Below are 18,261 nucleotides of genomic sequence, written 5' to 3'. Positions count from 1 at the left end.
CTAACAAGCTATTGCTCAGTAGGTTTAATGTTTATTAACAGCTAAAGATTCACATCTAGTTATGACATATATATATATATTTTTTTTTTTTTGTTTTTGGCAAAGTGGCTCTATGGATGGCAATTTTAAGCTGAAACACCTCAACAACTATTGAATGGAAACCTGTTGTTGCTAAACTGGCTTAGCTGGATTTACACTCAAATAAAACATGTACTAGAATCAGAGCTTCACACTTAAGCGCAGCATCATCCCTCCAACCCCAGATCCCTCTCTCCCTCGTCAATTTCCTCCACCAGGCTGCGTGCGAGTTAGTAACTACGAGAGAAACTGTAATTTCCGGGGGGGGGAGGCGGAGGACCGGCTCCGTGGTAAAACAGCAGAGCCTCGGGCCTTTACACTCGGCTCCTTTACCCGATCCTCCGAGGAGCTGCCTGCCAGCCGAGCGATACCTGACAGGCGAAAAGATAAGGGGAGGCCATGTCATGGTGGGCGCAGCCCCGTCAAGATAAGTTCTGGTCGCACTGGGCTCTGGGAAATAAAACGGCCGTATTATATTGGCCATTAATACAGCCAGCGCTCCTCTGTGCATTGATCCAGAGGCGGCACATCATTAAGAGGTCCCCGTCTCTACTTAAAATGTCACGAATTACACCACACTAAGCTCAGCTCACGTTATGACTATTTTTCTATTTCCAGAATTTAGTGGTTTAGGAATGTACATACAGACTTAAGGACTAGAGGCCTAATATCTCGTCTGTTATCCATGTTGAAAGTTGAAGATAGACGCGTCTTAATGATAATCATTTGATTATTTTCCCCGAACTGTAACATCAAAACTAGATTTTATCCTTTTAGTCCTGCTAACTTCAAGTAAAGCACATCATCCCTAAAATATTTTCCTTTAGTTTCCCTTAAACCAGGGCTTCCTGATCTTTCTGATATCCCTTACCCTTGTAAGAGCCGTTGACTAACGAGTCCATAAACAAACGGACACACATTGTCCACGTCATCATTGTCCAGGGCAGCTACGGCCCTCCGAGCAGAGTACACAGCCGCTCTCTGTGGGAGGCGCTCGCCCCTCATCGCCCTGCAGAATAAGCCCACCAAGACTCTCCGGTAAGTTGAGTGGACCCCTGCAGGGTGGCGCGTTGGAATGACACCATCTGCAGAGGGCTTGAAGCACCCCCGCACTTAGGCCACAGCAGGGGGCCTTGTTGTACTCACTGCTCTGGATGCTATGGTAACTAGAAGTGACGGCTTCACGAAAACCCCTTCTGTTACCTGCAGAAGAAATGGAGCTGTCTGTGAGAGACGACGGTCTTCACACGGCAAAGAAATAGAAGAAACAAGCACTGTATTGTGGTTCGGATTCCTGGGGAATCCCCCCCCCCCCCCCGCGCCCCCGCCCTCCGCAGTTCACACTGATTCCACACTTCATGTAAAGCTTTCAAGGCGACACGAGAAAAAGAGCGTGAAGAGAGAGAGAGAGAAATTGAGACGATGTGATAAGGGGATTCAATGGGAGACAGGGGGGGGGGGGGGGGTGAGTCAGCACTACACACAGTCGGACCACAACACTGAGACAAACAACATCTGGAGGCCGCGGAGCGTCGCCATCCTCCGACCCAGAGGTCTACAGGAGAACCTTGTAAGAGAGGAAAGAGCAGCGATGGAGTCCACATCTGTATTGGGGTGTAGCGGTGGGTTTTGGAAGGGTTCAGTTTTGGTGCAGAGACGAAAAGCAACAGAGTCCTCGGTCTCCTTCTTCCTTGCAACCCGGCGACTAAGAGCTCTCAGAGGAGCAGTCACTCTCAGCCCACTCGTTGCCATGGAGATAAAATGTCAATCAAGAAATGGAGCGGCTCTCTGCATTAGATTTTACTCCCACCTATGCCGCCGCTCAATCTCACTCCATATTCAATCTGAAAGGACCACATCAAATAAACATAAACATGTGTAGGTGGGGTTTGCTGTTTGTGTCACAAAAACCATCCGAGTCTGATGTCTAAAAGATTTGATTATTTTATTTATTTGGAATAGCATGGGGGGGGGCACATAAATATATACATGTGTGTCTACTATCCATCTGCTTACTATCTGTGTTTTTCAATATTTTCCTCATCTTCCTCTCTCTTTGTTGCTGTGCTGTTTTGTCTCAGAGGGGCTGAGCGAAAGTGACCTCGCGATCGACTGTTATTACAACTGTCAGCGCCTGCTGCCCGCCGTGGCACAGCGGGGGAGCTCTACGGAAGGAAGCAGAGGAACCAGAGAGAGAGAGAGAGATGAAGAGACGACTGCGCAAGACGAAAAGTGAGAGAGAAACTGGCGCCCCGGAGGACGGCGAGACAAAGCGCGCGTGTGGGCGGGCGAGCGGGAGCAGAGGGCGCCTCTGCAGAGGCAGACCGCTCAGACTACCGCCGGTGCACCGAGGTCATGCACCGAGGTCATCCTGCGACGAGGCCGCTCGCCGCAGCGTCACGGTCAGCGGGTCAGACAGGTGGACGGCTCCGAGCGCACAATCCGTTCTGCCCCACTGCACACAGCAGGGTGCACGCGGGCGCACGAGGCCACAGCGCGTTGTAACAAAGGGAGCTGCATATTCACCTAGATGTGTGTGTCACGTGGTCTTGTCTTAGTCCTGCATGTACCTATTTTGGTTTATTTTAAATATAATTCAGCGTTTATACCTATATTTTGGTTTTGATTCCTTGGGATCCAGTCCTGCAGTCACGTGGCCTATTTTTTTTAGATGATAGATGACATTGAGTCTAATTGTCAATTTCCAACCGCGATAAACACTGTGATGAAATACGTATATTGGAAAAACGAGCGATAGAAGGCGACACAGAGGTGGGGCTTTGGCTCGATTCAGATGCGAGCAGGACCGCTGCCACTGTGCAGCAACGTTGGTCCGACTAGTCAATGTAGCGAATGTAGGTCACAGTTTGCAGCGGGACATTACCTCATTAAAAGTTCCCGATAAACACAGCTCTCTGACTACGGGCCATGGACAGAATGTGCAGCGTGGATTTAGAATAAAAGGAGAGGAGAAAACCGGGGCCAATTTCAATAGATGTGTAGCTGCAGATTAGTATTACGATGAGTGATTCATTGTAAGAATATATATGGGAACTGGAGGAAATGAATCTTTGATCAGGAAGTCCATCCCTCATACGCTAGTTTCCCTTTCCTGCATCTAACTCGATCAGCTGACTGAGGGGATTTTACAGTTTTCACCCAAACCAATCAGAATTTGCCAAGCCCCCCCCCCGTTCCGTCGGTTGTCATTTCAGTGACCGATTGATGCAATCCGCCTCCACCTCCAGTTTCCATCACAATCCGCTGGGGCAATGAGTCCTTCCAGAGAGCTCACAACGTCCACAGAGATCCTTTCATCAGGGCTTTTTGTTCACTCCGTCACATGCAAACAAATCCTCACATCACATTTTCGTCCTAATGTGCACCCTGTCTCAAATGTAATTTCGTAATAACCCCTCAAGTGCTTTCTTTCAAAAACCGTTTATTACTTTTGAGAAGACAGGGACGATTCCCTCCAGCATCAAGCAGCTTGCGTCTGTGAGTACGACAAACTTTGAAGGCCACTTTAGAGGATGCATTAAAACCTGTGATGCCTTTTGTTTCATACTAAAGTTTGAATGCACACGTTACAAAACATTCCACCGACACCACAGCTTTCCCACAATTCCCCCAAAATGTCTAAAAATGCAGAGACTTTATCTTCTTTATTTACATATCCGCTCTCCACCAACACCACGATGATTTCTTTGTTATAATTCTGATTGACAGTTGCTGTGCGCAGAGCTAATTAAAAACATTAGAGGGAGTTAAGCAGCAAATAATTAATTGCATTATTTGTGTAATTTCAGATCATCTATTTAATAATTCTCACTGTAGAATGAATTCATTCGGAGAGTCCCCGGCAAAAATCAGAGCTCTTTCATAACCTCATCATCGACTGCCACTGCAGCACTCTCTGATGATCTCTTCGTCCTTTTTCCGTCTTTGTCTTCCCCTTCTTCAATCATACACACACACACACACACACGCACACACAACCACAACCACATGTAACACATCGATTTTCGCCCTGCCCTGTTTTTTTTACCCCTCTGTTCTACACCGATTTAGCAAAAAGAAAAGCCACATGCGTTGATGTGAGGCATGTCAATGACTAACTTTGAGAAACCTTAAGCAGATCAATGTGTTAGCTCAATTAATTTCACAGTGTCTCTGCCAAGGACAGGTGTAAATGAAACATGACACATCAAATCATCATCAACGGTGCGAATCCGGGACGGGAATGCACACATACACAGACAGCTGAAGTGCTAAAATCCTCGCACAACATTTGTCTTGGTTTATTACCGAGATGTAACAGGTATGTGCACCTACGCAGATGGTGGGAGGACAATCAGAATTCATGAGACTATATGGGGGAGGGCTCGTGTAAAGATATACAATGTTACATAGTGTTTATTAGACGATATAGTTAGACGATATATATAAAATGTGACTATAGGATTTGTAAGTGAGTCTTTCCAAATGCTGAAAATTCCCACTTGAGACGTTCAATACAATCATTTCATTTGATGTGTACTTTAATAACTTGCAAATATAGAAGAAATACATGGCCAAAGATTAGTCTGTTCTCTACAGGCACCAGAGCTTCTTCTGCACAAATTACAATTAATAATTGCTTTCCTCGCTCCGGATGAAAGGAAAGACTCATTCAGTGTAGTTAAAAGTATTGCATGATTATCTAAATGAATCATAACCATTAATGATTCAAATAAAGATTTTTTCGGTCACTACAGCTCAATGTTTTACACATGTGGCCAAACGTTGATCAGGTTGTCTGTTTTTTGGATAAGATTAAAGCAACCGGACAATTTTGGGTGAAAATCAGGCGTGAAAACGTTATGATCGACCCTTCCAGTCTATTCATATAATTATGTAATATATTGGTTGAAAGAACTGTCACCCTCTAATTAAAACCAAGATTCAATGCACAAATAAAGATACTAGTGCTTAATGAAATTTCAGAAATCTATTATAATACATGGAGATGCTACTAACAATAATGACCAGTTCAAATGCATGTGTGCAGATGTGCAGAGATGAAGTAAGAGCGGCTTGTTACGTCACAGCAGGTGCAGCAGAGGATCTTTTAAACTAAAGTCTGGGTAGGAATCTGCCTTAAGCTCTCATTTGGGGTTCAAATACTCCCGGCGCAGACTGAAATGAGGAGTCTATCCCAGTACTACTTGGATTGTACAGTATATCTGCTGTTAGCCTGTGATGCATGACAGTGGTGCATGTTGCTTCATGTTCTTTATACATTCAATTGTCCTCAAAGAGCAGAGATTTGTGCCCAGTCGGGAGATGAGAGAGAGAAGAGTTTGGCCATGCCAGAAAAAGACAAAGACCGGTCTGAAATCTCTTGTGGCAATAAGGACAAGAAAGAAATAAAACAAGCTTCTCTCCGTTGGACGCAAAAGGTTTCTTGATAAACCTCCGAGTGCTGCACGGAATACACATCATTAAAAAAATGTCCCAGATAAATCAATAGACAGACACCGAAACATCCGACAGTGCTGCTTGATTTTGTATTCCCATGGACTTCTTTCGAAAGAATCCCCACACCGTTTTCCTTTTTTTTTGCTTTACCAACATGTTAAGCTTATTTCAAAAGGATCCGTATTAAACATCTTAATCTTGGCGCGTTCTACATAAAACTCTGCAGGGCACAATTCCTTTCATGAGGAGACCAGACATAGAAAGAGGGGTTGCCTTCGAACATTGAGGTCATAAAATGGGGCCGTTATAAAGGCGGTGTGTGAGCAGATGTGTTTGCCTGTCAGTTGTCATTGTGCGGTGTAAACGGACATACGGCTAATCAGAAGTGTGGGAGTGGGACAGAGAGGCAGAGGGGAGAAAAAATTGACTCGTAATAGAAATAGAGGTCGTTTGGTTTGTGGTCCTTATCCAACATAAAAAAAAAAATCAACAGCTGTAGTTTTCAAAGAGATATTTGCGGGCTGCGTTTTGTAGTTTCTTCTAAACCTGTAAACCATATACATGGTGGAGACAGACGAGAGTAGCAGTTTTTTAAACTGTTTTGTCCCTTAAAGGAATACTGGTTTAATCCACTCAGACACGGGGGCTGAAAATATCTCAGTGTCTCCATTTCATTCTGAAACCACTGCAGATGAAGTATGAAGTAGAACAATGTCCATCCGCATCCTATACGGTCTGTAAATGTGCCTTAAATTCCAGAAACTCTCAGTCTCAGTCATCTTGTTTCGTCCTCAGTCTCCTAAAGAAAATGGTGTGCCGCAAGGCTCAAGTCTGGGTCCACACATGTTCTCTGGAGTTCCTCTTGTCCTCCTCCACGTAGACTACATAATCAACCCGTTAGGCTGACAACGGACAACACAGCTATAGATTCTGAATATGAGACCATAAGAAGCAGATGCAGCTAGAGCTTAATGATTTAACAGTAACTCACCGACGCCATTGATTCATCGGGTTCAGTCCTGCGCTTTCACCATCACCAGCATTGCAAAGTTCCACATGCCTCAGCCTAAGGATTTGGAAGAAGTCATCTATGCTTTTATTACATGCCGCCTTGTTCACCTGCTGCCCCCCGTAGCAAAGCCTCTCTACCTTGCCTCTGGCTGGTGCCGAAAATTGCTGCAGTTTCGGCTTCTCTCCATTGGCTCCCTGTCAGTTCTAGGAATGCTTTTATAATTTCCCTCTTAGCAAACTCTTAGCATGGTCGAGTCTCTCTATACTTACAGGAGCTGTTGTGCACTTCTGGCAGATCCAAGGTCAAGAATGAAAATTACAGGAGATCATGACTTTGCAGTTGTTACTTAAAAATTGTTGCTTTTATTAGTTTTTTCTCTATTTTATATCTTTTATTGTGTGACTCATACTTAATTCCGCCCGTGTTTTTTCTTTGCCGTTCCTTTTTCCCCTTCTCCTTTTTTTCCTTTCTGTGAATCAACGTGGAATTTCTGCCTTAGAAAGTGAAGTACAAAGTAGGTTTGCTCGCTTTCTACATTTTAGCTTCCACTAATGAGGATCTCAATCCGTAACAATCTGGTTAACAATGTTACACCATGACTGTCTGCAGGGCCGTACTTTGCTCCCATGCATCAGATGTTTTACACCATGCCATACGAGGTCAGTGCTTTTCAACACAGCGTAGCATACGGCAGAAGAACATTCACACCTCCTATCTGTGCACTCATACTCCCTCCTTTGCATACATACAGGACATGCGTGCACACGTTTGCTATAAGGGATGAGTAAGAGGCAGGTGGCTGAACTGACACGTTTTTTCTGAGGCGGGGACAATCTGGAGAGAAAAGTTAGGGTGAGAGCAAAGAGAAGGGAGAAAAAACAGAGACAGAGGGACATGGAGAGAGGTGCGAGAGTCAGACAAAACAACCAGGAGACGAAGAAAATAGTTTCAACAGCTGAACCGCAACCTCGGTGTGAAGCCATGGCCTGTCGGGCCTGAAGAGGGGGTGATATGTGACATGTAACTGAGGAGCTGATGACCTCTCCACTGTGATGCTGTAAGGTCTCCTTCAAGAACCCAATTGTGCTCTGAAACTGCACCTGATGAAAGGAGAAAGCCACCCAGGGCGCAATCATAATGAAGGCAGGAAGGACACAGGGAGGATGGTGATGCCTTTCTGCATGTAAAATACATTTTATATCAATTTATATTGCATCCTTTTTTGGAGAGAATGAAAACATTGTTTCATTCAAATACTCAGAAGTACAGTACGTGTTGGACAAACTGACTATATTGTTACCCACAATAAGAAAATAATCCATTTAAAACGATGATAAAAGGTCCATCTCTGCTCTTAATATTTAATACAAACTACTATTAATAACAAACTCTCATTGACATCTCTTATAAACTTATGCTCTTATAATCTAAAGTCTTCATTTTTGCAATTAAAAAAAATGTCTGAATAAAAGCCTCTGCAGCATATTTGACTTATTTCTCTCACTGTCACGGTGTTTGCATGGTTTTGCCATAATTTCTTCCCATCCTCATATTAGCGCGGTGCCACGCTGCTTAGCGAGCTGAGGCGGCACGCACGCTCTGCACAACAGCGCCGGTTTTGTCGAAGCGGCGCGCTCTTTCTTGGCTTCGCATGCAGCATATCTCCATTTTGCTCATTCCTCAGTGAGTATAACAGCCCACTAAGCAGGGTACCGCCATGCAAATACCAGGCACAGCGAGAGACAACTGTGGAACCCTGCGAAAGTGTGACACCGTGAGAGCGAGAGAAGGAACGGGGCCGTTCAATTATTAATAAGCAGAGATTGTGTGTTTATCAAACTGACGCCTGCAGCGTCGGCCGTGATTAGACTCAAACAATGGTGGTCGTCTCTGAGCACTGCTGATGCGGCTTCTAAGACGCACTCAGATATGAATAAAACACTGGCAACATCAAAGGGGGCCGGGAAGCGTGTCTCCGCGTGTAGATGCTCATCAGATCTGGATTTCGAGAAATACTCTATTTCGGCTGGATAGTACTCAATCAGTGTTTGATTTGATTGCGTATGTTTGCAACCCCCTGATATTATGTTGTAAAAGAGAAATTACCTGTTTTTTATATGGTTCCTGTTTTTTGTTTTTAGGGAAAAGGTTATTGGTCACAGCTATATGATTACCATCACTGTTTTATGTATTTTTATTTAAGAGATGTGAGACAGCGGCAGGGAAAATTAAATCATAAACACCGTCGTGTTTTAAAGACTCAATGAGACAAAACTGTAACTGGAGATCAGATCCGGGCTCAAATTGACATATTTTAGTGAGAACTTCTACTGTATGAGTGACCCTGTGGTCACAGTCATGTGACTCCTCTAATACACACAGCAAGGAGCGATACGACATCAGGCCACGTTCTCACTGCTACCCGGTGGGCAAACAATCGTATACCCGGACAGGAATGTGCACCAAGGGACTCCAATTATCCACTGTGAGTCCTTCTCTGGCGACCTTTTGCTCCTTGTGTGTTTGATGATTTTATTGAACGTTTTAAGCTGATCCTAGATTGCAGGCGCGTTTGTATTTAATTCTATTGGGTTTTTGTTTTCCTTTTAGAGCGTGTCACAACTTTCCAAATAGGTTTGGTAGGTTGAGTCTTATTATTCCTTAACTGAAGTAAGTGAGTATTTTTTTGCTCTTTCCAGCTCCTGAGGAAATACATCTGGGTCTTTTCCCCCTTTTCTAAACGTCGGACTTTCTCCACCTGCCATTTGCTTTCTTCCTCTTCATGCTGGTTTGGTGCTACCATCTCATGTCGTGTAGCAACATTGTTTTGACGTGAGCTAAAAAGCGGCTGACAGCCGCACGCCACCGGCTGATTCTCAGCCCTTTCGGGAAAAAAAAGGACTCATTTGATTCTGTGGTCATATGGAAATCTTATTTAATACACCTCTAAAGAACCTTCACATCTCCCTTTTTTTTTTTACAGTATTTTAGAAATGATTCGCTCCATTGTGTGAAACTCTTTTCAGCAGACCATAAATAATGGCTATTCAAACCAATGGCACAGAGTGTGAGAGGAGAGCTATTAAACCACTGGTTCATGAACTGTGTTGCCACAGTTTACAGCAGAAATTAGAAGTTTTTTAGGGATAGGGTGAAGACCTAAAAGAGGACAACAGAAAGTGGTGCGATCTGAAAATGCCCTCTGCTGGGAGTACGAGATGGGTGGTACGGCACCCAAAAAGGACGAGGAGGAGGAGGAGGCGTTGAGATGTAACGGGGAAGAAGCCAGATGCTCCAGTTTCCTTGACAGAAATGGAGGTCAAGTGCATCTTTATGTGAAGGCAACGCAGGGAGAGAGATGCAGAGACGTAAAGAGCAGGACGGAGGGGCCTTGGGGCCCAATCCCTCCAACTACAGCTGAAAAGAGAGGACGAGCCGTCGCAGAGGATCACGCAGTGACCACACATTCTCCAGAATGGATGGAGGAGCATAAAAGGCCACATAAGGAGCCTACGAACATGCATTAATAGGTGTAAGTGATAGGGAGGGATGCACATACAAAGATATGGCAGGGAGGACGGATGGTAATGAGGTGTTTTGAGCTTAGAACACTAACTGAGAGAGAGTGTACGGGGAGAACACATGATGATCTTAAATAGCGCATCTGGGAGAGTAGGCATCGCCTTTTCCAGGAGAAAGGCCCGAAAGATAAATATGTACATTTTCTCCAGTCGAAGAAGATCCCTCGTGTGCGAGCATTCCAACTCACACTGGACATCTTCAGAGCCCACTTAATGATTTTCTCTGAGCAGAAACTGCTGTAGACAAATGTAAAAAAAAACTAAAAAAACATAAATCACGCAACATGCACAATATCTTGGCTGTGAGTTTTTCAGTGGAAACTATGAGGAAAAAATTGCAACAGGGCAGATTTTGAGGAGAATAGAAATAATAGTCAACTGTGGAGGATTGAGAGTTTAACCGATGCGGCCGATCGACATAATTGGCAAACGGAACGAAGCTCAGTGAGCAAACAACAGACTTCCAAGTCAATAAACCCGACACCACCGTGAGCCAAGTTCCATAAGCAGGCTTGTAAACATGTTGCCACACACTGAAGCAAATTGATGAAACATTCTGAATCTGGAAAGTACGAGTTATTTGTGTGATTTGAAGGGAGAGTTTTTAAAAAACAAGTTATAATCTGACTCAACTGGGCACGGTAGTCTTAAGCAAACAGTACTCATGTAAATGGTCAAATTTAACGGACTCTTGGATAAAGATGGTGCCCATATTCATCATAATGATGTCAGCGCTGAGGCTCCCTGGTGTGTTTTTTTTTTGTTTAGTGTGTGTGTGCCGAGAGGATTTTTCATTAAATGAGGCAGCCGAAAGCAGGAGGGGAGGAGTTCATTGTCCACCGGCTGCACCATCCATCTCTGATGGGAGGCCCGAAAAGAAACCGGACGCGGCGATTTCTTATTCTGCCGAGGTGCGCGTGTTTTTGTGTGTGTGTCCGCGAGCAAGAGAGAGGTTTTGCGATTTCCGACCCGCATACACAGAGGTGTATTAAAAAGCCCGTCTCAACTCCCCTGAGGTGTGCCTTTGCGTATGGGCGGGTACGCATATCTTTACCACCCGCCCCCGGATCTGCCCGTGTGGTCCTCCACAAAGTGCCCGCCCGTCTCCGTCTGTTGCCCAGGATTTTTAAAGCTTTTGTTACAAAACGCCGCGTTGCGCTGAGGAGACAGGCCCGAGGCGATTACACCAAGCGTCGCATATGCTCTTCATCCCCCGTTTATTCCCCCTGCACTGGGCTCTAAGCGTCTGAGCCCGGCCGCCAGTGGCTGGCGGAAATGCCAATCGCAATCAGCCAACATGTCAGCTCCTCGGTTTATTTTAAGGTTTCGCCGACGACACTCACGTCACGAGGTTCTTCAACTGTCTATTAAGAGGAGGAGCATTCGTATTCAAACAACTGGAATGAAAATCTGATGACCGAACCTGAGCAGCAATTGAGTCCCTTAAGAAAAACCCAAGCTCATTTGGGCCATTTTGTTGGCTTTCTGTCTCTTTACTCCCCCCAGCTGTGAAGCGCTGCAGAGAAGCCCCCCACCCTCCCTCCCTCCCTCCCCCTCTCCTCTGCTGCATTTTGATTGGCCCCGCCGTCACGTAATTAGGGGTTTTCTTGGCACTGGCTTTAAAGGTTTGTCCCCTGTTATCAGTGCTAATGAGAAAATGAGTAACATTACACTGATATGTTCCGTAGCCGCAGTAGACGTGTAAATGCTGTCTGTAAATAACACACAATGCTTGATGAGAATAAGTGTTTTCCGTCCGGGCCTATGAGTGCCTGTGTCATCTTTTTGTTCTCTGTAGAATAAAATGCTCTTGATGGAATGGTATTCCAAGTATTTTCAACGTGTTTCTGAATACCAAGAAAGTGAGCCAACATCAAGACCCTCCTTCGTATGCCATTCAACAAAGAAAACACATTTCATTTTCTGAGAGTACGGCAGCCCGGTAGGACTTAGCCGTCAGTCGGCCGTTTCATTCTCCCCAAAGAAATACTCCAATGCTTTGACTTTAGAGCAAAGTGGGTGAACTCATCTTTTGCCGCAAAGCACAATCGCGTGGATTGTCGTCGCCGATGCATCCGAGCTTTCGTCTTTTCCCTCTTTCACCCCGTCAGCTGTTTTTTTTTTGTTGTTGTTTTTTTCCTCGACGGTGCAGCTGGTCGCATTGTATCATCTCGATGTCTTGACTCACCGCGTGTACAAACCTTTTTGGCAACAACAAGCAGCCCGGCCGGCCAAGACAGGCTTTTGTCTACTCCTTCCCAGTCTGTATTAATGTTTACCACACTAGGAGACGGAGGCAGATGTCAAACATGAGGCGGTTTCTCCGTGTGACTCGCGAGGCGAGCACACTCAACCTAATCCAAGCATCATGTTTGTGGTGTTAGAAACACGCTGTACAATCGCAAGGAGGGGGTGCAGGGGGGGGGGGGCTTCAGAAGTGGGATTTACGAGACATATGTGAGATTATTGACGTGTAAGGCGCAGTTTTTAAATGAATTGTGTAGTGGCGAATGAGCACTAACTCTGCACACATACGTGATCATGGACATAATGCAACAAGGTGAAAAACAACAGGAAATAACACAGAATTAAACAGTATAACCTGTAGTTATTTAAGGGAAATTAATATGACGTTCAAATGATACACACTCAAAAAATAACCTCATTGTTGTTTTGAGGCTGTGCAACGGATTTCACCAGGACACAGTATGAAACCCACTGAGACAATATGAATCAATACACACTCTCGTGTACACACATCCTACTCAGTTTAATTTGGTACAAAGCAGCTTAAAGTGCATTAAAACCTATCGCCGGGATTGAGTGAGGATTTCAGCACTGGAGAGCTCTTTATCGTGGCTCGGTGTCTGTGGAGGATCTAAACCAACTGGGGGAACTAAGGTGACCAGCTCCCCCTCGCTCCACGTGTTAAACGGACATGGATCTCAAGTACAATAAACGTCTGGAGGCTTCCGTAAATTTGGGAGAATCACAAAAGGAAACTTTCCTGGCTTTTTTAGTATTGGTCGAGCTCCAAAAACTGCTTGATCCAACATTTCCCATGATGCATGTCCAAAATACATTGGCGTTAGTCTTCATTAGACCTCACTGCCTCCAAAATGTCCACTTCATCCACACTCGGTTTAAAATGCTCACTTTCTTTTCGAAATGTTCTCCAGCTTGAGACTCAATGTTCGTTAACCGTGTTGAAAAACGTTATTGATGCTGAAGAATTACGTCTTATGAAATCGAGTCACATCAAGCTGTCCCAAATTAAAAGTGAATAAGAAAAAAACAAGAAGTGGCCAAATTCTGCAGGGATTTCCCAACAACAAAGAACTTTCCTCGTGGACGTCCTCCAGGCGATGCCATGTCGGAAGAAGTTATTTTTCAGTCCAATGCTAATTCGCGTTTTCACTGATTAAGCTGTCCGTCACACCACTGAGAGACCTGTGTGTGTGTGTGTGTGTGTGTGTGTGTGTCGGTGCGATCCAGCGTGCGCCTGAGCATATGTGAGCGGAATCCAGGAAGCCGAGGGAGACGGCGTCAGCGGCGCCGGTGATTCGCGGGGGCGGGACGACGTGACAGAGCTGCGGAGGCCCGGCGACAGAGTGGGACTGCAGACGATCCTCCTCTTTCTGTCAACAATTAACAAGCGGGGGGGACTCGGAGGGCCGGCGCGGGGATCCTGTCATGGAGTCGGGTCCTCGGGCGCCCCCGGAGGGGAAGGCAGCAAAGTGAATGAAGGAATGAAAACACGGTTGAGTGATGAGACATAAGGAGGCAGCGTTTGCCCGTGTGATTCACTGGCCACCACACAGAGTAGAATGATAACATCGCGCCACCTATTGGCAGTTTGACCTCTCACACTGGCTACTAATCTCCATATCAAATGTTAGCCCTGCGGGTCTTAGGTTGTGAACTCTCGCTAAGCTGACAAGAGCATATTTGACCCTAAAACCCCCCCCGAACCAGCGACCAGGCGCAGCGAGTCCGAGGGGAGACAGTGGCCGGCCGACGATCCTTCGCCACAGGCCTCGCGCTGTCACAACAAACACACCAACACGTTATGTTTACTTGGGTTCCTCATAAGCCAGTTTCAATGCATTCGTTTGAACGACCCTTTACCATTATAACCAACAAACACTCCTGCAGGAAGCAGTCACACGGCCTCTTACTGGGGCCGATGGTTATTGTCGTTGCAGGTTTTTGAACAAACTGAACGAACCAGCTACAACGTGTCCATTGGTGAGGGTCAGAGGTGTTACTATAGATGGACCTTGCCGCCTTTGGACAGCTGTCCTCTGGTGCGTCCACTCTCTGTGCAGTTGTGTAGGGTTACATTGTGTGACTCTCGCTGCCACATCCAGGGAGACCGCATGAAGCTGTCTCATGACATGTTGAGATGCTCTCAAATGACATTAATGCATCAACCACTACAACCACCAAAACAACTGATGGCAACGTGCAACAGTTCCCAGCACTATCTGCTTCCCACTTCCGATATGAGCAAACATAATCAATTAGACCGCAGTAGAGTAAATAAACGTGAGCCAATACAACTGCAGCTAATCAATAAAATAGCCTCGAGGTGCAGCAGCTCAAAGAGGAATGCAGAGTGTCGTTCAAATCGCAAATTTAACTTGAACATAAGTGTGGAGTCAGAGACTCTTAACAGCCACGAGGACAGGAAGTTAGTCTTATAATTAGACTAAATCATCAGGGGGGGGGGGGTAAAACGAGGTTTTAGGAAATAGCTTTTCCTTTTTTTTTCTTTTTTTAAAAAAGGTCAGTGATTTTCAGTTGAGATTTTACTCTTCGTCAACGCATGGGAGTAATCTCAGCCTGCGGCCTGTAAGGGCCTGTGGCACTCAATGTCCTCATGCGTTGGACTAAAACGCAACCATGCCACATAGAGAATCCACGGAAACAGCTGTTAGACACAAATAACAGAATCAGTGGTCCATGGTGGTCAGACCCAGCGTGTGATGCAAAAAAAAAGAAGAAAAAAAGCACAGCAAATGTCGACTGAAAATGATTCTCATGCGCTGTTTTACATTTATTTTCAGCCCCTGGCAGTCCTCACAGAGCAGCCGTCATGCGTTACAACCCCCCCACACACACACACACACACACACACACACACACACACACACATTAAATGCCAGCCACTGCGTCTGTCTGCACCAAAACAACTCGCTGCTCTGAAGCTTCCCGTTGGTGTAAGTAAGCTGAGCGCATCGGTGTCACATCTTACTACGCCGGTGGCCGCTGCATGCCACAGATTACGCGCGGGCACGTACTCCTCGAGCCTCGCCGCGCCCCCCCCGACGCATCCATTTGTACCCCCCACCCCCCGCTTTTTTTGTGGGGGGGCAACGATGTCGAGCGTCGCAGAGGAATCGATGACATCATGTCTGTGGAGGGGTGTGGGAGGGGGGGGGGGGGGGGTAGTTGTATGTGAGCCGCGAAAAACAGATGCTCGTCTGGCCTCCAGTTGCAGAGTTTGAGTATTTTAAGCGGGGGGGGTGGGGGGGGGGGGGGGGGGTGCACTGAGGAGACCGAGCCTGGCACGCGCCCAGACGCACACGCGCGCACGCTCACACGCGCGCACATGGAAGCCTTTGGCTACTACCTGTCCGGGTTTTGAACGAGTATCCTTCTTTCCCACCCCGCGCGGGCGCAATGACGCACCGTGATGGAAACAATCACAGTTTCACGCCATTTCGGCGTGGATGCATCTGGCCGAGGGCACTGGAATTGGTGCTTTTGAATTCGTTGCATACATTGAAAATGCAGCCGCGTGTAACACCACGTACAGTGGAGACGGCGAGGCGAGCGTAATGGCATCACCACCACGGTGCCGCTTTACACGCAAGTCATGTCCACGACGGCGGGTTACACCAGGTGACAGTCAAGAGGAGGTTAGGAAAGGGTGAGAGGCTGCGGGGGGAGCGAGAGGACGCTGGGAACGCGGTGGCTTTTGATTCGCCCGAAAGGCAGAACTTGGAAGTTTGTCTTACCTCCACACTTGTCCCAATTGAAAGATGTGTATGACGGTCTGCCAGACCCAGACAGAGAGGCGGCAGCAGCTGTCTCTCTGCAGAGTGGCCGTGGCTCTGCGACTCAGCCCCTCCACGGAGCCCAGTCCCCCTCCGGTGTAATCCTGCACAAACCACCTGAAGCTCAGGATCTGGACCAGAACCGAGGGAACCAGAACGAAGAACAGGGTCAGGCCCGACCACAGGAAGTCCTGCTTGTGGTAATAGTCGACGGCCAGCCACAAGTCGGTCCCCACGTCCCAGAAAAAGACCAGCAGCGCCAGGATGATCCACAGGCAGTCCAGCCAGAGGCGCTCCTCCTGCGGTGGCCGCGCCGCATCTCCCCCCTTCCCCTTCCCCTTCCCCCGGAGGTAATGCAGGCAGGCGCTCCGGCAGCCCCAGTAGCACGACGAGGTGTTGCAGCAGTGGCAGATGTGGAACGAGCTGCTGTTCCGAGTGTCGTCCTCTCCGGCGCCCACCACCTCGTCCAGGTTGTGCAGCTGGGCGAAACCGGTGACGACCCCGCGACCATCGGATTTCGCTGCCATCTTTCCCTCTGATGTTCCCACCTCCTCCGGCTTCCGGGGTTCGTGACGACACTTCCCTGACACCTGTTTTGCACCCCAAATGTTGGAGCCATCTAAAAGCGGGGTGTACGTGCGCAGCTGTCGGTCCCTGTGTCCTCGGATAGCGCGCCGGCGGCGCCGGGGACGCAGCGCATCTCGCCTTGCTTCCCCTCTGCTGCGGATCTATTTGCTCCTGGTGACGGTAATCTAAAATACGAGTTCGGGTAATTTAATTGGAAACTCATGCATCCCAACTGCGGCTGAGCATTTTTTATTTATTTTTTACCTGCGTATCAATCTCGTTCCTTGCTGCGCAGTTGTTTTCCCTCCGCGCAGCTCTCTGGTCCAGCTGCAAGCCGAGTGCCATGAGCACACCGACCCTCCAGTGTCCCACCCCGACGTTATTCATCCCCCCCATCTCTCCCCTCCGTTCACTCTCTCTCTCTGGCTCACACTCTCTCTCTCACACACACACACACACACACACACACACACACACACACACACACACACACACACACACACACACACACACACACACAGACAGCGTATCTCCCTCCCAGCGTGGTTGCCATCTAGTGTCTTATATGAAGCCCCCAAATATCGAGGAGGCGACTGCATGATGTAATGCAACATGCCTGATCACCACCAAGTCTTTAATGTTATTTGCACATTTGAATCAGTCACAGTGACACACTGTCTTTTCTTGTAGGCGGACGGAGGAACAAAAACACAATTCCACTGACTTTACCGCTCAATAAAGAGTTCACAATGACCATGTGGCTGCTATTCTTTCTCCCGGGACCACAATGTTGTCAATATTCTTATTACGGTTTTATTTCTAAAGGGAATAGACAAGTTCTACCTGCATGAACGAACAGTTGGAGGCTACACTTCAAGTCACCAAATGGTCAACATTCCTAAAAATATTCAAACACTTTCTGCAACATTTCTTTGTTTTTTTGCCGCATCCAAGGGGTTAAGCATTTACTAAAAAGAGAAGCTTTCCGCTCCGGCACGCAAAGCACCAGTGACTCAACATGCACCATGATTAGACCGGGGTCATGACCAATGTGAGACTGATTGGCTCATGTCCACTTCCCCCCCGTTGGACGCCGGATCTGAGAAATACCGGACAGTGTGGCCTTTGTATGTGAAGGAGTGCATGAGAAAAACCTCATCACATACAGAGAGTAATAGAACAAACACCTTACACGTGGTTTCTTTCCACTAATCTGAAAGGAAACTAAGATTTGATCAGTGCATAATGACAAGATCTTCGCCCGGTTGTCTCGCTAATCCCCTCGAGACGTGTTTAAAAACTAATAAAGGGACTCTGCTTGGTCTTGAATACTGATCTTGTGCCTTTTGTATTTTTACAGTATAATCAGAAATCGTTAAATCTGCATTCTGGTGTGAAACATTCAGTCTGAACGCTGAAACAAAACACATTTTGAGCGGCGGGAGACCTTGATGTTAACATCGATGTTCACCTCCGCTGGTTTTGTGACTAATGACGACTC

The 18,261-nt window shown here is 46.8% G+C and overlaps 1 protein-coding gene across 1 annotated transcript in view; it reads right to left on the bottom strand.

Annotated features, from left to right (window-relative positions):
• The window catches only part of xkr6b (XK, Kell blood group complex subunit-related family, member 6b), a 39,158-nt gene extending 21,651 nt beyond the window's left edge, over positions 1-17,507 (bottom strand). Inside the window, exon 1 of the mRNA XM_078093264.1 lies at positions 16,155-17,507. Coding sequence (XP_077949390.1) covers positions 16,155-16,720 — 566 coding nt within the window. The 5' untranslated portion in view covers positions 16,721-17,507. The remainder of the gene's footprint in view (positions 1-16,154) is intronic.
• Between the last annotated feature and the right edge of the window lie 754 nt (positions 17,508-18,261).

Source organism: Gasterosteus aculeatus, chromosome 18 (genome assembly GCF_964276395.1).
Source record: "Gasterosteus aculeatus chromosome 18, fGasAcu3.hap1.1, whole genome shotgun sequence".
Classification (NCBI taxonomy): domain Eukaryota; kingdom Metazoa; phylum Chordata; class Actinopteri; order Perciformes; family Gasterosteidae; genus Gasterosteus; species Gasterosteus aculeatus.
Note: the sequence above shows the minus strand (reverse complement) of the source record. Positions and strands in the feature narration are given on the sequence as shown.